The 22140-nt window shown below is 45.9% G+C and overlaps 1 protein-coding gene across 9 annotated transcripts in view; it reads right to left on the bottom strand.

The window, feature by feature from the left end:
* Positions 1-22140, bottom strand: part of sox5 (SRY-box transcription factor 5) — a 516307-nt gene that overhangs the window by 16513 nt on the left and 477654 nt on the right. For all 9 annotated transcript variants that reach the window (XM_072471812.1, XM_072471809.1, XM_072471813.1 and 6 more), the window contains 2 exons: positions 5240-5354; positions 2038-2211 (listed from right to left, as the gene is read on the bottom strand). In XM_072471812.1, the coding sequence (XP_072327913.1) occupies positions 2038-2211; positions 5240-5354 (289 nt within the window). The remainder of the gene's footprint in view (positions 1-2037; positions 2212-5239; positions 5355-22140) is intronic.

A 22140-nucleotide genomic window follows, 5' to 3' on the forward strand; every position in this document is an offset into this window, starting at 1 on the left:
TTCACTTAGCCTTCATTTAGGTCGTGTGGTGCAGTGGGCAGTGTCCCTGCCGCTGACCCAGATGTTCCCGGTTCAAGTCCCATGCCAGGACTTGATGGCCGAGGAAGTTGCGTCCTTAACACGGCCAAGCAGGCCGAGAATCAACCTGAAAAATCCTTCCAACGCACCAATGACAGGCGGTAAGAGCGGAAGAGATTGCTAGTCAGCCATGTGATGGAAAGATAAGTTTGGAGCCTCTAACATCACTGTCCATAGCCCCAGACTACAACATGCATATAAGAGTGCGCATTGCCACCACAATCTGGACTCTCTGAGTGAATTATAACACGCATTCACCGCACCTTCATTAGGGTGAGGACCACAGGTGAGACTGACCCAGCCCTCAGCTGAAACCCGCACACCTCGATGGATCCCCTTCCTCCTCTTGAAGTGCTGAGGCCAATTCCCTCCTCCCTCACTTAGGTTGAGATCAGCACAAACTGGAAATGGATCAGACACCTTCAGCGCATTGAACTATCAAGGAAGCCATATCATCAACAGCGCAGCATTGTACATGAAGAAGAACCCCTGTCTTTAAAAATATATTCTCAATCAGTGGAGGACTATTGAAATTAGAAGCAGCCGGGTAGCAAAGGAGAGAAAGAGAGAGAGATAGGCGGTATGCCTGAGCTTGTAATCCACCATATGCTGTGCTCCTGCAGCCTCAGCTGTCCCAGTGTGCTGGGCTAAGGCCAATCACTTTCCACACAGTGAGGGTGGGAAAATCAGGAGGGAGAGTCAACCCGGCATCCTTCCTAGTAACCGCGTACAAAATGGCAATGGCTCAAGCCTGGGAGGAGATCAGCTGCCTGAGCCTTTGGATGTCGGGGAGTGCTACCCGCGCACAACCACAGAGAGACAGTAAGATTCCTTAAGAGGGAGTGCAGCGCACAAAAATGCCAGTTTTTGTTGAAAATCTTCATATATTGGATGATTTTCGATTATTTTAAACTGTGCGCAGAGATGATCACTCCACCAGAACACCCCCTCCCCCAACCCCCCCTCCCAACCCCCCCTCCCACCCCCCCCCCCCACCCCCAACCCCCGCGCCCCCACCCCAAATTTTTGGTAGATTCAGACCTTCATTTCCCCTTTACAAAAAGCAATGAGCCCCCCAAAAAATCCCAATTAAAACAACCCTTTAAAAAAGGGAAGGAAAATAATTAAAACGAACATTACCTACAGATCTTCAGCGGCTGGGCAAGTTATCTCTATTTTGACATTAAGGAGGCTGTTTCTTACTGACAAAATGTAATTTAATTTAGCGAAGTCAAAGAATAAGTGACTCACAAAAAGAATTACATGCTTGTTATCTGTCAGACTGTCAGGAAGAATTACATGGACATTATCATCTTAACGATTCAGGCTGCCTTTTGTCTTCTCAGGGATGTTGTTTTTCTTCACACTTATTAATTAATCACATCTACACATAGCTAATATTCTTCTACCTGACAACAAAACTTCAGTCTCAGTGTTGCTAAGTACTGTATTTAATTACAAACTATTAAGCAAAAATGGTCATGATCTTTGGCATATTTCTGTCATCTCAGTTTGATCAATTGTTTCTATGAGAAGAAATAATAAGACAATTACCCAAGACATGGAATCAGTAGAATTTTCTTTTATTCTTTCATGGAATGTGGCTGGGCCAGCCTAATTGCCCTTGAACTGAGTGGTTTGCTTGGCCAGGTCAGAGGGCATTTAAGAGTCAACCACATTGCTGAGGGTCTGGAGTCACGCGTAGGCCAGACCAGGTAAGGACGACAGATTTCCTTCCCTAAAGGGTATCAATGGACCAGATGGGTTTTTACAATAATTGCTCTGTGTTCACCAATATGGAGGCCAGCTTTCAATTAAACAATGTATTAATTGTATTCAATTCCTGCTATGGTGAGATTTGAACTCATGTCCCCAGAGCATGAGTCTGACCCAGTGATATTACCACTACGCCACCATCTCCCCCATTGCCACTGCTGGCCAAGCAAGGGTGCCACTTACCCAGAATCTTGCTGATGTTGGAGTTGTGCATGTCGGGGAAGGCTTGAAGAATCTTTCGCCGCTCGTCCTTGGCCCAGACCATGAATGCGTTCATTGGCCGCTTGATATGGGGCTCGTTACTGCTCCGACCTCGAGCTTCCCTGTAGATCCTAGGCTCGGACACACCTGCATTTCCTACCAGTAACAGTGGAAAAGGAAAGGTTAACATTGTGCACTTGAGAGTTGTACCATTTATATCTTTCTCAGGCACTTCACAGGATATTTATCAAACAGGATTTGACAATAGACAACAGAAGGAGGTTTTAGAACTGGTTGGTAATGGGAGTTGGTTTTAAGGAATATCTGAAAGGAAGAGAGAGGGGGAGATTTCAGAATTTAAGTCTGAACACTTGAATGCATTGACCATCAATAGTGGAGTCCAAAAAGTGGGGACGCACAGGAATTGGAGGAGCTCAGAGTTCTCAGAGAATTGTGGGGACGGAAGAGCTTACAGAGAAGGAAGGGAGAGGCTATGGTCAGATCTGAACCCCGCAATTCATTTTCTGTATGTATTAATATGACACAAACTAGATACCAATCACCTCTGTCCCATTAGGGCTCATAAATGAGAGCTGGATAGGGCAGCATGGTGGCACAGTGGTTAGCATTGCTGCCTCACGGTGCCAAAGTCCCAGGCTCGATCCAGGCTCTGGGTCACTGTCCGTGTGGAGTTTACACATTCTTTCCGTGTTTGCGTGGGTTTCGCCCCCACAACCCAAAGATGTGCAGGGAAGGTGGATTTGCCACGCTAAATTGCCCATTAATTAGAAAAAATGAATTGGGTACTAGAAATTTTTTTTAAATAAAATAAAATAGATAAATGAGAGCTGGATCAATACTATGGAATTCATTGTCCAATATTTGTGGGAGCACATTCACCACAAGGACTGCAGAGATCCAAGAGGAAGACACCTCCATCCTCTTTGGAAAACTAAGAATGGACAAAATGATCCCATCAGTGCAAACTCCTCGAAGCTAATGCATAGAACTGCACTTCCTGGCGCCAATCCAAGTTGTTGTGGGCTAATTGAGTTTAAGCCGTTAATTTGATGCAGTGTGTATATAGCCATATGAATCAGACAGATACTCCAGTTTTGCTGAAAATGCACATGCAAGTAGAGCGGTACTTTAGAAGAATTTCAATGTAACACTGACAGGGACTCTCCAATATGCTAAATTGACTTTGCTCTTTTCAAAAGTGAATGATTCTGCTATCTCCTATGTCCTCAGTGGAGGAAATGGCAGCAAGAAGTCATTGATCTACTTCTTGAATTGGCCACTAACACCTGCAGCCTGCAAGTAATGGTGCTGCAGTACAGAACAAGTCAATGGCTAATCCCAAACACAACGTCACAGTTCAAGCTCCTACCGTGAATAGGTATAAGGGTCAATCAACTCAGCTTTGATGGTAGTTAACCAGTGAAGGTGATGTTGACCGTTTCCCCCTTCTTCAGTCATGCACCGTACACATCACTTTAATGATTTCCAATTCTTCCCCTAATTCTACATCTCACATCGAATTACTTAGAATGTAGAGGCCAGAAGCAGGTCATTTGACCCAACCGGTTTATGCTGCACTTGAGCCTCCCCTATTCTTCCTCATCTAATTCTATTCACAGAACCCTCATTTCCCTTCACCTTTAGCCAGCTCACTATTAAATAAATCTGTACTATTCAGCTCAACCATTCTCTATGGGAGTACATTCCACACTCTCACCGCGTTCTGGGTGAAGACGTTTTTTCTGAATTCTCTGTTGGATTTCTTGCAAGCTACCTGACATTGATGGTCTCCAGTTATGCTCCTCTCCACAAGAGAAGCTTTCTCCCAGTGTCTGCGTGGGTTTCCTCCGGGTGCTCCAGTTTCCTCCTACCGTTCAAAGATGTGCAAGTTAGGTGGATTGACCATGATAAATTGCCCTCGGTGGTGTTATGGGGATTGGGCCTAGCTGGAGTGCTCTTTTGAAGGGTTGTTGCAGACTCGATGGGCTGAATGGCCTCCTTCTACACTGGTAGGGATTTTATGATGTTCTATAAGAGGAAACTCTCCCCTGTGTCCAGCCTATCAAAGCATTTCAGAATTTTAAACATCTCTATTAGATCTGCATTCTGTTTTGAAGAAGGGGCGGCATGGTAGCACAGTGGTTAGCACTGCTGCCTCACAAAGCCAGGGCCCTAGGTTAAATTACACCCTTGGGCTGTGTGGAGTTTGCTCGTTCTCCTCGTGTCTGCGTGGGTTTCTTCTGGGTGCGCAGATTTCCTCCCACAGTCCAAAGATGTGCAGGTTAAGTGGATTGGACATGATCAATCTGTGGGGTTACAGGAATGGGGGGGTGGGAGTAGACCTAGGTAGGGTGTTCTTTCGGAGGGTCGGTGCAGACTCAATGGGCCAAATGGCCTCCTTCTGCACTGTAGGGATTCTATGAAGAGTAAAGTGACGTAGCCTGTTCATCCTCTCCTGGTAGCTGTAACTCCTTTCCTGAGAGGGTCTTAGTTTCACTTATCTCTTTTCTCAGATGTACTTCTTCTATGTTGTCCACGTTTGATTTCATAGCCTGTGCAAAACTATTCAATTTCCTACAATATCCATTTAGAGCTGAGTCCCTGATTAATTCTGGTCATGTTCTGCAGTTGTCTTATGATCGGGGGGTATTACATCTAAAGGGCAAAGGTACTTTTCACCTCCTGTTGAAATCTATCTCAAGTCACAGAGTCTACATTCTGGCCATCGCTATGCTGCTAATTGGTTTCTGCAAATCTCAATAACTGCTGAGCAATTATAATTTGTTTTCAGTTCAATAAATAAAAGATGCAGAATGCTTTTTTTTTCATTTCCACTTTACCTACGTAAAGCTGTTCGTCTGTAAATCTGTACTGCAGCAAGAAGCTGTAGTTATGTTTTTTTTAACTGTCTAGATCTAATTTCTTCTCCTTGGCACTGATGTATCCGGATGTGTAATGAAGGTTTAAAACACCCCCTTTAAACAGCAATTTTGCCATCATACCTGATGGGAGGAATCTCACTATACATTTCTAGAAAACCATATTTTCCATGGTGACAGAAAGCCCGCAGCATAAGGTCAGCATCTTTCAGGCAAGAGCTTTGTAAACTGAAGTGATAGTGTCCTTAGATTGAATCAAACCATATTAAGAAAAGGGTACAAACCATCTGATTCTCCACCCACGCTAAAATCCATCATTGCATGTCCGAACTTCCCGTCATCTGGTCGCTTCTCTGTCAGATGCTGGGCGAGACTTTCCAATGAAGTTTTCTCGTGTACCTGTAAAATGAGATGTGCCCACTTATAAACAAAATAGGCGGTGTCTGATTCAAAGATGCAGCAGTTTTCTCGCAAGCACTTAGAATGGAAACAATTTCTTCTCCCTCCTTTTAGCTGCACTTTAACGAAGTGACGGCTTGAAGAATAAAACAGTTTGCGCCTTCATATATATTTTTTAACTTGTTTAATATTTCTCGGGATGTGGGCAGCAATGTCGAGGCTGCATTGAGGGTCCATCCCTTGTTGCCCTGGTGACTGAGCGCCTTGCTAGGGCCTAAGTGGGAACTAAGGGTCAACCATCATCTCTGAGATCAGGGCCATGGTTAAACTAAACCAGGTAAGGACAGCAGGTTGTCTTCACTGAAGGCCATTAGCAAACCAGTTTGATTTCTAAACAGTCCAGCAACCTTCATGGTCCTATTTAATTTGAAGCCAAGGCACAAATGGTGTGTAGAAAAGACGTACAATTACACAAAAACATTGTTGTACGATAGTTGGGAAATTGTAACCAGTTTCTCCTAATATACAATCAAGTTTAAATTTTTTGCGCTACATTTTTTTCCATCGCTTAGGCCACAAGAAACCAATTCTACAAACAGGTCTGTGTTTGTACAATGTCACATAACTTATTGTTGATAGTTTCAGTGTCTTATTACAACATATCATTTCAGCACAAAATTCAAAGAAACCCCATAGAAATGACAAGCACGTGCTGAATCGCAGTCCTCAGAGGTTCTTTGCTAAGATGTTAAGTTAAGTAATGCTGCATTAAACATTATGAACAATTTTGAAATGCTAACTGGAGACTCTAATGTTTGTCCAAAACTGCTAAGGGAGTTGGGCCAAGGCTTCCCTCTCAACACAATCGACGTAACTGTAGTCTTCAATAAAATATTTTTCTCTCTCTCTCTCTCACACCCTGACCTTCCCCCCGGTACAGCCCTCATCTCCGCTTTCTTAAGTCTCAGTGAAACAGACTTGAGCAAAAATGCCAGATTTAGGTTCAGCCATTCACTGCCAGATCTGGTTACACTGCATAATAAACGATTAGATTCTAGCTCCTGTTGACCAGAACTGCAGGATCATCCCGGAATGCAAAGGGAAGCCATGGTTTCTGTTCTTCTAATACAAGCTGCCTGCTCGACCACGCGGCGTTCGCTGGGGGCGACATTCTATCCTCCCTCAATGGGATTTCCCATTGAAATCACCCAACACTGCCGGGAAACCCGCTGGTGGTGGTGCGCTGCTAGCAGGAAAATGAATCCCGACGATCGGAAATTCCGGCCCAGTTTTGAATCCCTCCAATCAGCTTTCGCCGCCACGATTCCAAAACAGCTCTCATCAAGATCACGATAAAAGTCTCTGTGATAAAGTAAGCGTTCCCTCTTCATCCTTCTCAGTCTGCAACCTTTGACATGGTCAACCACACCATCCTCCTCAGACGTCTCTCCGCTGTCGTCCAGTTGGGTGGGTGTGCACTCGTCTGGTTCCATTCTTAACCATCTTTCTAATGCCAGTCGTGGCTGTGTTGGTCTCTGGATCAAGTCCCACTCGAAGGCTTGAGCACATAAATCTGGGCGGGCACTCGAGTGTGGTGCTGCACTGTTGGAGGAGCCATTTTTCAGATGAGACATGGAAAGGAGAGCCCAACAGCCTGCTTGGGTGGATGTAAAATATCCCACGACACTATTTCGAGTGTTGGGGAGTCAACGTTTATTCCTCAATCAACATCAGGAAGACAGGTTGCCTGGTCGTCTTCACACTGCTTCCAGTGTGAGTTCGCAAATTGACTGTTGCGTTTCCTACATTACAACAGTAATGACATTTCAAAAGGATCTAATTGGCTGCAAAATGTTTTGATACATCGACGATCATCAAAAGCACTTTGTAAATGCATGTCTTTTCTTTTTCTTTCTTTTAGTTGCAGGCAGGGTGTCACTTGCAATGTCTTCTCTTCCCGTTCCCACACTATTTTCTCTGGTGCCTCCCAATGATCTGTCCTTGGCCTCTTCTTATTTCTCATCTATAAGCTGCCCCTCGTGATCAGCCAAACATGCAGTGTTAGTTTTCACATGTATACAGACGACCTAAACACCATCTCTCTCAACTCTTCCACTCAATTATCACACTGCTGATCTGACATCCAGTACTGGATGAGCAAAAATCGCCTTCAATTGAATGTGCGGAAGACTGAATCTATTGCTTTCTAGTCCCTTTTGTCACCATTCCCTAGCTACGAACTCTAATCACTGTCTTGGCATTTGTCCAAGGCTGAAGCAGATCGTATACACCCCGGCGTCATATTTAACTCCAAGACGTTTTCCAAACACATGTTTCCTGCTATCACTAAGACTGCCTATGTTCACCATCATAACCTGGCCCAATTCCCCCACCAATAATAATAATAATAATAATACTAATAATCTCTATTGTCACAAGTAGGCTTACATTAACACTGCAACAAAGTTACTGTGAAAAGCCCTGAGTCGCGCTGTTCGGGTACACAGAGAGAGAATTCAGAATGTCCAATTCACCTAACAAGCACATCTTTCGGGACTTGTGTGAGGAAACCATAGCACCCGGGGGAAACCCACGCAGACATGGGGAGAACGTGCAAACTCCGCACAGACAGTGACCCTAGCCGGGAATCGAACCTGGGACCCTGGCACTGTGAAGCAACATTGCTAAACACTGTGTTACCATGGGGGCGTGCGTGAGGGTGTTACCAATAGCACCCCCTTCCGCCTCCCCCAACACCGCCCCCCCCAACCCCAAATAACACCCCCTGCTCATTCATACCTTTGTTGCTTCCTGGCCTCTCACGTTCTACCCTCCATAACTTTGAGGCTATTCAAAACTCTGCTGCCTGTGTCTTTACTTACATTGATTGATTGATTGATATTTATTGTCGCATGTACCGAAGTACAGTGAAAAGTATTTTTCTGCAGCCAAGGGAACGTACACAGTATGTACATAGTAGACAAAAGAATAATCGATAGAGTACATTGACAAATCGTACATCAACAAATAGTGATTGGTTTGTGCGAGACAAGGGCCAAACAAGTAATACATGAGCAAGAATAGCATAGGCCATCGTAAATAGTGTTCCTACAGGGAACAGATCAGTCTGAGGGGGAGTCGTTGAGGAGTCTAGTAGCTGTGGGGAAGAAGCTGTCCTATGTCTGGATGTGCGGATCTTCAGACTTCTGTACCTTCTGCCTAATGGAAGAGTCTGGAAGAGGGCAAAACCTGGGTGTGAGGGGTCTCTGACAATGCTGTCTTGCTACCTAAGGCATCGGGAGGTGTAGACAAAATCAATGGGAGCGTGGCAAGCTTGTGTCCTGTTCACCCATCACCCCAGCGTTGTCTGACCTACATTTTGTCTGACCTACATTTCAAATGTTCAAACAACATTTTAAGTTTGAAATTTTGTGGTCACACTATTCAGGATTTCTGCTCATGTCAGGCAAGACACTGAACCAAACGCCTTACCTTGAAAAGCAACCCTGGGATATTTCCCCAGGTCGATCAAACAAAAGTCTCAAGCAACAGTAACTTGCATTATATAGCACCTATATCAAAGTAAAACATCCCAAGCACTTCCCAGGAGCTTTATCAGACATAATTTGACACTGAGCCATCTAAGGAGATATTAGGACAGGTGGAATCGGTTTTAAGAACCATCGTAAAAGAGGAGAGAGGTGGAGAGGTTTAGAGAGCAATGGATTGTCTAGCTTTTACAAAAGAGTCTTTCACAACCATAGAACTGTCCCAAAGCACTTGGCAGCTAATGAAGTCCTTTTGAAGTGTAGTCATGTTGATAATGTAGGAAACATGGCAGTGAATTTGCAAGTTCCCTCAAACAACAATGGGATAGTGACCAAATAATCTGATTTGTGATGTTGATTGAGTGATATTCCAGAGATCTACAGTGGGAATTTCCAGCCTTTTTGCCAGCAGGACCTTCCAGCACTGCCAAAGTTGACCCCCCCCCCCTTACACGTTGGCAGGAGGGTTGGGTAATGTCATGTAAGAGCCCGTAGATTTCAGTGGGGCTTGAAGATCCCGCCAGTGGCCGATGGCTCACCACATCCGCCGTGGGATAACCCGCCACAGTGGGGGGGAATGGGTGTGGGGTGGGGTGGGGGGGGGGGCTGGAAAATCCTTGCTGCCTATGTTGGTGCGATGAAAATGGAAGGATGTGTGAAGACTCAGACTGAGCAGCCCCTTCCTTTGGGAGAATTTTTAATCAAAGTTACTTGTTGGGAAACAGATAGAATGGGGTGGATTGCTGGTCAATTTTATCCCAGTGAAGTGATCAAGCAGACTGAAAAATTCAACCTCTCGCCTGATCCTGCGGGCTGTCCGCCTGCCAGCTTAGATTAAAATTTACCCCATGCACGATGTATTGTACGTACATCATGTCCTGGTCAGAATGACTGCATGTAGCAGAGGCTGCTGGTGAGAATAAATACAAGAGAGAAAGATATCAAATAAGCATCAAGTGCCACTTTCAATTAAATCCTGTTACTGTTCTCCTTCACTGTTCGGTATTTAAGGAAACAATTACAGGCACAGGCTGTGCGACTGAAATTCAGATTCCGACAGTTGTATTCCTCTAATTGTTTGTAGGTTCAGAGGATGAAGGGAAATTAGCATTAATACCTGGGGAAAGAAAAATCCTGTTGCTGGATTGGAACTTACACATGCTTTTAGATAACACGCTTTCAACATGCTTTTAATGATCCCACCCTGGCAGATGGCAGGCAAATAAATGGAAAGACAAGAGCTATAAAAATAAATGTTTTCTTTTTTAATGGACAATACAAAATGATCTGTGCACACTGTAAGGGGAAGTGACAAGTGCTGTCAGAGCGTGGAAGATGATAAACATTTCTTTAATATGCAGTTCATCGTGTTTTATTTATAAAGTCAGGTTATTTATTTTAAAAAACATAGATCGTTATCGGCATTCTGCTGTGAAACTCAGCATCCTAACTGCTAATGTTCAATACGAACAGCATTCTCTTTAAGGAGTCTCACCCGTCATTTGCCAACTGGGATCGAGGTGGCCAGCCCATTCCAGTTAAAAATAATGACATTTTCTGAAATCCTTTGCAAAGAAGGGTTAAAGAAAATGACAGTAGTTTATGGTTGCATCAATAATTCAATCGCGACTTAATAATTTAACACCTGAGATACAGGTTGCTTTTAAATATTTATAAGGCCAATAGTTTTTTTAACAATAAGTCATAAAAAAATTGTACCCCCAAATTGTCAAAAGCATGCAGGTTTTTCACACAATATTGGTGTCATGGACACAAGGGCATGTAATAATATAGAGGTGGGGAACAGTTCAATATCTCATTTGGTATACGACTACTTTCGACACAAATAACAAAAGAATTTACAAATTTAATTAGCATCTGATCACAACATTGGGACAGACCCGCGTACTTTACAGCCCATCAGTTACTTTTGGCAGTCATTTTGCATTCAGCATACTGGCACTTTAGTTGATAAATATTGGTCTGGAGACAAGGGAACACTCCCTTGTCCTTCTTCAGAGTAGGAGCAGGAGATTATTTTTTTACATCCTCTTTAGAGGACAGACAGGCCCTCATTTTGACGTCACATCCGAAAGACAGTACATCCGACAATACAGCATTCCCTCAGTTTATATTCTCTAATCTGTGGTACATAGAATCCCAGAATCATAGAATCAATACAGTGCAGCAGAAGAGGCCCATCCCCCGTCCTACCCACTGTAACCCACCTAACCTGTACATCCCTGGATGCAAAGGAGCAATTTTTTCATGGCCAAACTGGAGCACCTGGAGGAAATCCGCACAAACACAGGGAGAAAGTGCAAACTCCACACAGACAGTAACCCAAGACCAGGATTGAACCCAGTCCATGGATCTGTGAGGCAACAGTGCTAACCACTGTGCCACCCTGCTGCCCCGACACTAAGACATATTTTGACAGTTTCTGATTTCGCACATCAGTAGCAAAATGCTTTACAGACTTAACGAGTACTGTAGTAAATACGTGAGCATTAGCCAAAGTTTAAATGCAATTTTTATTGGGCTTTTAATCAGAGATTTTCCAGAAATCATGGAAAGTCCACAGGGGCTAAGTGTGATTTTTAAATTCATTTACGGGATGTGGGCGTCGCTGGTTGGTCAGCATTTATTGCCCATCCCTTGTTGCCCTTCACAAAGTGATGGTGAGTTGCCTTCTTGAACCGCTGCAGTCCTTCAGGTGTAGGTACACCCACTGTGCTGTTGTGGACGGCATTCCAGGATTTTGATCTATGACAGTGAAGGAACGGCGATATATTTCCAAGTCAGGGTGGTGAGTGACTTGGAGGGGGACCTCCAGGTGGTGTGGTTCCCAAGTATCTGCTGCTCTTGCCTTCTAGAGGGTATTGGTCATGGGTTTGGAAGGTGCTGTCTAAGAAACCTTGGCGAGTTACTGCAGTGCATCTTGTAGATGGTACACACGGCTGCCACAGTTCGTCGGTGGTGGGGGGTTTGAATGTTTGTGGAAGGGGGAGCAATCAAGCGGGCTGCTTTGTCCTGGATGATGTCGAGCTTCTTGAGTGTTGTTGGAGCTGCATTCATCCAGGCAAGTGGAGAGTATTCCATTGCACTCCTGACTTGTTCCTTGTAGGTGGCAGACAGGCTTTGGGGGGTGGAGGGGGGGGGGGGGTGTCAGGAGGTGAGTTACTTGCCATAGGATTCCTAGCCTTTGACCTACCGTGGTAGCGACAGTATGAATATGGTTAGTGTCATGATATCCACATCAGCATATCATGGTGCAATCACACACACACTGATGGACAGGTAGTTGGACCAACCAACACACACACACAACATCACAGCCAATCACCAATGAGAGCACATGCACTATAAAACAGGGAACACCACAGTTCCCGCTCATTCTACCAGGAGATAGCTCAGAGCACAGAGCTCACAGTGTGCCACTCAGACATAGTCCATGTGCTGTGAGTGCCTCATTTAGATAGTGATAAGGCTGGGTCCACAGATTAGCTGGTGAAGCACGTACCCAAGCCAGCAGTTAGTTGTAACCGTTGTTAAGGCAATAAAACAGAGTTGTACCATCTACAGCCGTGTTCGATCATTTGTGCAGCAGAACACCCAACACGACAAAGGACAGGCTTGGGGGGGGGGTCAGGAGGTGAGTTACTTGCCATAGGATTCCTAGCCTTTGACCTGCCCAGGTAGCCACAGTATGAATATGGTTAGTCCAGTTCAGTTTCTGATCAATGGTAACCCCCAGGAGTTGATTGTGGGGATTCAGCAATGGTAATGCAGTGGAATGTCAAGGAGTGGTCGTTAGATCCTCTCTTTCGGAGATGGTCAATGCCTGGCACCTGTGGGGTGCAAATGTAACTTGCAACTTGTCAGCCCAAGCCCGCATGTTGTCCAGGTCTTGCTGCATGTGGACATCGACTGCTTCATTATCTGAGGAGTCGTGGATGGTCCTGAACATTGTGCAATCATCCGCAAACATCCCCTCTTCTGATGGAAAGGAAGTCATTGATGAAGTAGCTGAAGTGATGCCCGGGAGCTGAGATGATTGACCTTCAACCGTCACAACCATCTTCCTTTGTGCTAGATATGACTCCAACCAGCAGAGAGTTCCCCCCGTGATTCCCATTAATTCCAGTTTTGCTAGGGATCCTTGATGCCATACTCGGTCAAATGCTGCCTTGATGTCAAGGGCAGTCACTCTCACTTAACCTCACTTAACCTCTGGCATTCAGTTATTTTGTCCATGTTTGATTGGTGGAGTTGCAGATAGTGAGGAGGACTGTCAGAGAATACAGCAAAATATAGATAGATTGGAGAGTTGGGCAGAGAAATGGCAGATGGAGTTCAATCCAGGCAAATGCGAGGTGATGCATTTTGGAAGATCTAATTCAAGAGCGTACAGAGAGATCTGGGAGTTCAGGTCCATTGTACCCTGAAGGTGGCAACGCAGGTCAATAGAGTGGTCAAGAAGGCATACAGCATGCTTGCCTTCATCAGACGGGGTATTGAGTACAAGAGTCGGCAGGTCATGTTACAGTTGTATAGGGCTTTGGTTAGGCCACATTTGGAATACTGCATGCAGTTCTGGTCGCTACATTACCAGAAGGATGTGGATGCTTTAGAGAGGGTGCAGAGGATGTTCACCAGGATGTTGCCTGGTATGGAGGGTGCTAGCTATGAAGAAAGGTTGAGTAGATTAGGATTGTTTTCGTTGGAAAGACGGAGGTTGAGGGGGGACCTGATTGAGGTCTACAAAATTATGAGAGGTATGGACAGGGTGGATAGCAACAAGCTTTTTCCAAGAGTGGGGGTGCCAATTACAAGGGGTCACGATTTTATGGTGAGAGGGGAAAGTTTAAGGGAGATGTGCGTGGAAAGTTTTTTACACAGAGGGTGGCGGGTGCCTGGAACGCCTTGCCAGCGGAGGTGGTAGAGGCGGGCACGATAGCATTTTTTAAGATGCATCTAGACAGATATATGGACGGGCGGGGAACGGAGGGAAGTAGATCCTTGGAAAATAGGTGACAGGTTTAGATAAAGCATCTGGATCGGCGCAGGCTGGGAGGGCCGAAGGGCCTGTTCCTGTGCTGTAATTTTCTTTGTTCTTTGTTCTTTGTTTGAACCAAGGCTGTAATGAGGTCAAGAGCTGAGTGAACCTGGCAGAACTGAAATTGAGCCTCCGGAAGCAGGTTATTGCTGAGTAAATGCCACTTTGATAGCATATTGATGACTCCTTCCATCTCTTTGTTGATGATAGAGAGTACACTGATAGGGCAGTAATTGATCATCCACTCGGCGCTTCTGGCTGAAGATTGTTGCGAGTGCCTCACCCTTGCCTTTTGCACAAATGTGCTGGCTCCTCCATCATTGAGGATGGGGATATTTGTGGAGCCTCCTCCTCCAGTGAGTTGTTTTATTCACAGCTGGATGTGGCAGGACTTCAGAGCTTAAATCTGATGCGTTTATTGTGGAATCGCTTATCTCTGTCTATTACTTACTGCTAATGCTGCTTGGCCCACAAGTAGTCCTGTGTTGTCGCTTCACCAGGTTGACACCTCATTTTTCGGTATGCCTGGTGTTGCTCCTGGCATGCTCTCCTGCACTCTTCATTGAACCAGGGCTGATCCCCTAGCTTGATGGTAATGGTAGAGTGGGGGATATGCCGGGCCATGAAGTTACAGATTGTGGCTGAGTACAATTCTGCTGCTGCTGATGGCCCACAGCGCCCTCATGGATGTCCAGTCTTGAGTTGCTAGATCTGTTCGAAGTCTGTTCCATTTAGCACGGTGGTAGTGCCATACAACATGATGGAGGGTATCCTCAATGTGAAGACGGGACTTTGTCTCCACAAGGACTGTGCGGCGGTCATTTTTACTGATACTGTCATGGACAGATGCATCTGCAGCAGGTAGATTGGTGAGGATGAGGTCGGGTATGTTTTTCCCTCTTGTTGGTTCCCTCACCACCTGCTGCAGTCCCAGTCTAACAGCTATGTCCATTGGGACCTGGCCAGCTCGGTCTGTGGTGGTACTACTGAGCCACTCTAGGTGATGGACATTGAAGTCCCCCACCCAGAGCACATTCTGCACCCTTGCTACCTTCTGTGCTTCCTCCAAGTGGTGTTCAACATGGAGGATTCATCAGTTGATGGTGGACAGTATGTGATAATCAGCAGGAGGTTTCCTTGCCCATGTTTAACCTGAAACCATGAGATTTCATTGAGTCCAGAGCCGATGTTGAGGACTCCCAGGGCGACTCCCTCCCGACTATATACCACTGTGCCGCCACCTCTGCTGGGTCTGTCCTGCCAGTGAGACAGGACATTCCCAGGAATGGCGATAGTGGTATCTGGGACATGTTGTCTGTAAAGTATGATTCTGTGAGTATGACTATATCAGGCTGTTGCTTAACTAGTCTGTGAGACTCTCCCAAATTTGGCACAAGACCTCAGATGTTAGTACGGAGAACTTTGCAGGGTCGACAGATTTGAGTTTGCCGTTGTCGTTTCCGGTGCCTGGATCGATGCCGAGTCGTCTGTCCGGTTTCGTTCCTTTTTTGTGTCGGCCTGTTTTTTGGGTAATATCCTTTTGGTGGATGCACAAAACCCGGAATCCTAACAAGCATTATAACATGGTGCTTAGGCCACATCCTAATAGTTAGGACGAGCTGCCACATTTCCAGAGGCGCCTGCAGAAACATTTTAGAGCTGGAATGGTGCATCACTTTCCTCCCCAGCTCCATGTTAAAGCCAAGTATGATGAAGACGTACTTTAGTTTGGTGGTAATCTCTTTAAGGACTGTTGGTTAGACCACTTGTAGACCAGTCAACACTCAGAAGAGTCACGGCCATGCACTCCAGGTAGGCAGATTCCATGGCTGGGTCTTGCTCATTTCCATAGTAAATTGAGACCTGCAGGCATCTAAAAACTAAGGCCCCGATGATTTCAGTGTGGTTTGGGCTCCTGTATTGACGCTCAGCTGAAGCAGTCATCATCAGGGGCTGTTTAGCACAGGGCTAAATCGCTGGCTTTGAAAGCAGACCAAGGCAGGCCAGCAGCACGGTTCAATTCCCATAACAGCCTCCCCGAACAGGCGCCGGAATGTGGCGACTAGGGGCTTTTCACAGTAACTTAATTGAAGCCTACTTGTGACAATAAGCGATTTTCATTTCATTTCATTACCCCCATTTAATGCCTGTGAAAAGGCCAGGAGGATGTCGGATTTAAACCCTGACATGTTTTGAATATAAACCTTGACACAAATAATCAGGGATTAAAATATAATGTTGAAACATTGATTTGCAAAATTAATCAAGTGGAGATGTTGTATAAATAGTCTAAAGGTGACCAGGGCAATTTTGACCTGAGTCTCATACAAAATTGACGTTCTTTAATTTATTGCAGTGCCAGTTAATGTGGTGGCCCTCTTGATGATGTGTTTGGTTGTGTTTAATGAAAGTTGAAAGGTGCAGATCTTAATGAACTCTTCACCCGCCTTCCCCAAAAAATCGACATCCCTAACAAAAATATCTGTGGAAATGTTGAATGCAAGGGAGATGGTTCCATTACCTATCCTGTAGTGTTAATGTTGCTAACTCATCACAATGAAGTGCATGCTCTAGTTAGAAGTGAGAGCAGCTGTTACTAAGTGGGGAAAGGTAAGGGCATTATTCTGAATATAGAAGAACTGATTTACACCCATGTTGGGGAAGCAAAAGGAAGTCTGTGCCTGTGTTCTCTGGGTTATGTGAATAAACCTGTGTTAAGGAAAGACGGGCTCCAGATTCCCCCTTTAATTAGTGAATGGGTACCGATTTGTAACCCATAACCTGGACTCCAGAACCTTACATTTTGAGCAAACCTGAGTCCAGTATAACTGAATGACCTGCAAAGCAATTGCTTTCAACTCCAATCGGCTCATTCCACCAGAAAATATATCCCACTACTTCACAATCTCCCACTAATCGCCAACACAACAGGCAATGTTGCCAATATTCCAGACAAGCATTTGCAGCCCACCAAAGATTTTGACTCTGGGAATTACTTATGAAGAACTGCATGACAACATCGGTCTGAGCAGTTCCTCTGTCATTGATACACAGTGGCTATAATACCTACAGGAAGCACTGCAGCAGCGCGCCAAGGCATCGTCAGCAGCACCTTCCAAACCGGCAAGCTCGCCACCTTGGCGATCAAGGGCACCATGTACAGGGAGCATGATCACTTCCAAGTCATACCCAATGGAGTTCCTTCATCACTGGAACTCTCTACCTAACAGCACAGTGGCTCAAGAAAGAAGGGTCACCACCACCTTCTCAAAGACAACCAGGGGTGGAACAATAAATGTTGATCTTGCTAGCTCACATGCTGGGAATGAATGGAAAATACACTCAGAAGACATGGGCATGTCATTTGTTCATGCCTATGGAACAAAGCTCTTCTATTTGCATATGTGACAGATCATTTGGACATCAGTAAGAGAAAAGTCTGGCAGGCTCCATAAAAGAACAATTTCTTACATGTCATACAAAGTGCATATATTGAAACAAAATTCCTATATATGCAAAATTAAGTGGGTGAATCCTTCTATAATTAAATATTTTGATTAAAGTGCCAGCAGCTTTCCCGAACAATTTGCTAATTCCAGGTCAATTTCAACCCTGTAATTTAACTTAGAAGTGGCACCCTTATGTGAATGGATCCCTTTAAGAAACAAACTAACAAGAAGGCAATCAGGATGTCATAATGACAGACTTTCAATCACCAGGCAATGTTTTATCATTGTTGAGATTTCCGTACTCAATCATAAACAGACCATATAAAAGAGAGGCTGGAACTTTCATCTTCACCAGTTAAAGGCTTTCTGATAATGCTGAAAAAAAAATTACAAGAGACAACGTTCGATAGGAAACGCTCTTTGAAGAACGTCTGGGGCTATTTTGCTAAAATGCTTCATGTCTCCGTCTGTGCATGAAGGAAGGCGTCTCTTGAGAGAATCAGGTTGGAGAGGCAATTGCTGTTCAAAGTATTAACAATCCACATTGATCTGTCTATCTGCTCCATCTCCAGTGAGGTACTGTCCCTCATGCCACATTGCAGATTGCCACCCAGCGCCGAGCAAAGAAAATTCCACCTACTGTTGTGTCTCAAGCTGGTGGGTTCAAGTCCCTCTGATGACTTATTATCTGGGCTGACTTTCTAATGCAGTACACCCTCGGAGAGAGGTGCTGTCCTTCAAATGAGGCTTGAAATTAAAGTCTTGCCCACCTGTGGAGTTGAAGACCCCGCAACGCTATTATGAGAGCAACTGGGGAGTTCACCCTGGTGTCCACGTAATTATTTATCCCTCAACCACTAGTTTATCTGGTCAGTGTTGTCTATAGCTGTGTTTCTTTCTTCTGCTTCTGTCTTAGTTTATCGGCATCATAGACTAATATCCGCAGCCCACCAACATTTTTAAGAGTAAAACTATTTTTAGTGGCATTTTGATTTGATTTGATTTATTATTATTGTCACATGTATTAGTATACGGTGAAAAGTATTGTTTCCGGCATGCTATACAAACAATGCATACCGTACATAGGGAAGGAAGGAGAGACTGCAGAATATAATGTTACAGTCATAACTAGGTGTAGAGAAAAGATCAACTTAATACGAGGTAGGTCCATTCAAAAGTCTGATGGCAGCAGGGAGGTTGGTACGTGACCTCAAACTTTGGTATCTTTTTCCTGACGGAAGAAGGTGGAATAGAGTATGTCCGGGGTGCGTGGGGTCCTTAATTATGCTGGCTGACTTTCCGAGGCAACGGGAATTATAGACAGAGTCAATGGATGGGAGGCTGGTTTGCGTGATGGATTGGGCTACATTCACAACCTTTTATAGTTTCCTGCAGTCTTGGGCAGAGCAGGATCCCTACCAAGTTGTGATACAACCAGAAAGAATGCTTTGTATGGTGCATCTGTAGAAGTTGGTGAGGGTCGTAGCTGACATGCCAAATTTCCTTTGTCTTCTGAGAAAGTAGAGTCGTTGGGCTTTCTTAACTATAGTGTCAGCATGGGGGGACCAGGACAGGCTGTTGGTGATCTGGACACCTAAAAACTTGAAGCTCTTGACCCTTTCTACTTCGTTCCCATTGATGTAGACAGGGGCATGTTCTCCACTACGCTTCCTGAAGTCGATGACAATCTCCTTTGTTTTGTTGACATTGAGGGTGAGATTATTGTCGTCGCACCAGTTCACCAGATTCTCTATCTCATTCCTGTGCTCTGTCTCGTCATTGTTTGAGATCCGACCCACTACGGTGGTGTCATCAGCAAATTTGAAAATCGAGTTGGAGGGGAATTTAGCCACACAGTCATAGGTGTATAAGGATTATAGTAGGGGGCTGAGGACACAGCCTTGTGGGGCACCGGTGTTGAGGATGACCGTGGAGGAGGTGTTGCCTATATGGTCTGTGGGTTAGGAAATTCAGGATTAAGTCGCAGAGGGAGGAGCATTGATTAGCATTGGTGCCACACGGCACCGAGGACCTGGATTCGATCCCGGCCCCGGGTCACTGCCTGTGTGCAATTTGCACATTCTCCCCGTGTCTGCGTGGATCTCACCCCCACAACACAAAGCAGTGCAGGGTGGGTGGATTGGCCACAAAAAACTTCAGGGCTCTTAACATTGTTTATAATCAATAATTACAGTTACATTCATTTTACTAGCAAGGGAAATCCTGTACCCCCCTCTAGTTCTCGGGGGCGGTTAGACAGGTCGTTCTCCTGGTTTGGCCCTTGTGGGAGGGATCTATATCCCCTCCTATAAATGGCCTCCCTCCTCGTTCCTCCTCTGCTAGATGTGGCTCCTTTTCATCTAGACGGTGTTCCCTGCACCCCTCCCCACTCCCCCCCATTCCTATCCCTTCCCCCCCTCACGTTCGACTCCTCCCCACCCAGTTTGTTGCTGGCTGCAAACAGGTTTGTAAAGAGGTTTGTGAACTTCTTCCACGTGTGGTGGAATCTCGCCTCGGATCCCCTTATCGAGAATTTTATTTTTTCTAGTTGCAGGAATTCAGCCAGGTCTGAAAGCCACTCCCAGGCCCTGGGTGGCGCTGCCGACTTGCAGCCTAGCAGAAGTCTCTGCCTGGTGATCAGTGAGGCGAAGGCCAGGGAATCCACCCCTTCCCTGTCCAGAGTTCCGGATGCACCAACACCCCGAAGACCTCCACCAATGAGCATGGCTCCATCTTGACCTCCACCACCCGGGACATGGCCTCAAAAAAGGCCATCCAGAACTCCCTGAGTCTGGGGCAGTTGTAGAACATGTGAATGTGATTGGCCATCCCCCCCTGACACTGCTCGCACTTACCCTCCACCTCCAGGAAGAACCTTCTCATGCGTGTCTTAGTAAGGTGTGCTATGTGCACCACCTTAAGCTGCATTATGCTTAGCCCGGTGCAGGAGGAGATGGAGTTGATTCTGTGCATGCCCAGCTCCTCCTCCCATTTCTGTCTGGTCTCGTCCAGTGGAGTCCTGTCCTTTTCCATGAGTCATCTGTGGATGTTGCCACATTGGTCATCCCCTTGCGAGTCCAGCCCTACCATTGTGTCCGGGTCTCTGGTGGAACATTTTTGTCCCCTTGCGGCGACAGATATCTGAGCTTGTTCCCTTTCGGGAGTTGGAGCCTCTCCGAGAGTTCCTCAGGGTCGCCAGACTGTCATCCACGTACATGTCCCTCACTCTCAGTGTCCCTCTGTCCTCCCTCCACATTCCAAATGTGGTGTCTATCCTCACCGGTGTGAATCTATGATTTTTGCAGATGGCGGCCTCTGTAGACATCTCGGCAAGTTTGAAATGGCGCCTGAACTGGTTCCATGTTCTCAGTGTAGACAATACCACTGGGCTCCTAGAGTGTGTGTGTGTGTGTCTCTGTGGGGTGGGGGGGGGGGGGGGTGATGTGGTGGCCAGTGCTCAGAGAGAAGTGCAGGAGGACTGCTCTATGCAGACCCATTCCGTCTTTAGTTCTCTTAGCCACCCCCTCACTCTCTCCGCGTTTGCTGTCTGGTGGTAGAATAGGAGGTTTGGCAGGACCAAGCCTCCCATGTGTCGTTGTCGCTGTCGGATGGCTTTGCCTATCCTAGGGACTCTTCCTCCCCAGATGAAGGCCATGATTAACTTCTCGATCCTGGTGAAGAAGGATTTGGGGAAGAAGATCTGGATTGATCTGAATATGAAGAGGAACCTAGGCAGCAGATTAATTTTGACCGGCTGTACCCTTCTCGCTAGCGAAAGAGGGAGTGAGTCCCATTTTGCAGGTCCCTCTTCACCTCCTCCATCAGGCTGCTGAGATTCCATTTGTGGAGCCTATTCCAGGCGTGGGCGACTTGGCTTCCTAGGTACCTGAACTTGGTTTGGGTCACTTTAAATGGTAGTTCCTCCAGCGTCGCTCCTCCCTCTCGGGGGTTCACTGGGAAGATTTTGCTTTCTCAGGTTGGGTTTGTAACCTGAGAAGGCACTGAACTCCCTGAGCAGTCCTGTTATCTTTTCCATGCTGGCTGGGGGATTCGTCACGTAGAGGTGCAGGTCATCCGCATAAAGTGAGACTCTATGCCCCCTCTCCGAATGCCCGTCCACCACTCCGCCAATCTAAGGGCAATGGCCAGTGGTTCGATTGTCAGTGCGAACAGGAGCGGAGATAACAGGCATCCCTGCCTTGTTCCCCTGTGCAGCCAAATGTATTCAGAGCTGGTGGCGCTCATCCGTGCGCTCGCAATAGGAGCGCTGTACAGGTGATTCACCCACGCGGTGAACCCTGCTCCAAACCCAAACCGTTCAAGGAACTCCATGAGGTACCTACATCGGGCACGAGATACGGAAGTCTGAAAACACGCACGAACAGACTCAAAAACAGCTTCTTCACCGCTGTTACCTGATTTGTTATGTTGTAGGTGTAACATAAGCGGCTTCCTTGTGGTGCACTTGACAAAGGAAGGTTCAGACGTGGAGATAACTTCAACACATTTATTAAACTATTTACGCTTCTATTACTCGGGTTCAACACTACTGCTAATCCTGCTATAGCTACCCAGACTGATTAACCAGTTGCTACAATCCACGTGGTGGGTGTAATATTGAATCAACCCTGTGTCTCTACTCACTGACTGTCTCCACTGGAAAGAGATCATGTGTGCTGTGTCCTTTATATATGGGTTGGTGTAATGCCCCCCCTGTGGTAGTGTCACCT

Source organism: Scyliorhinus torazame, chromosome 13 (assembly GCF_047496885.1).
Source record: "Scyliorhinus torazame isolate Kashiwa2021f chromosome 13, sScyTor2.1, whole genome shotgun sequence".
NCBI classification, from domain to species: domain Eukaryota; kingdom Metazoa; phylum Chordata; class Chondrichthyes; order Carcharhiniformes; family Scyliorhinidae; genus Scyliorhinus; species Scyliorhinus torazame.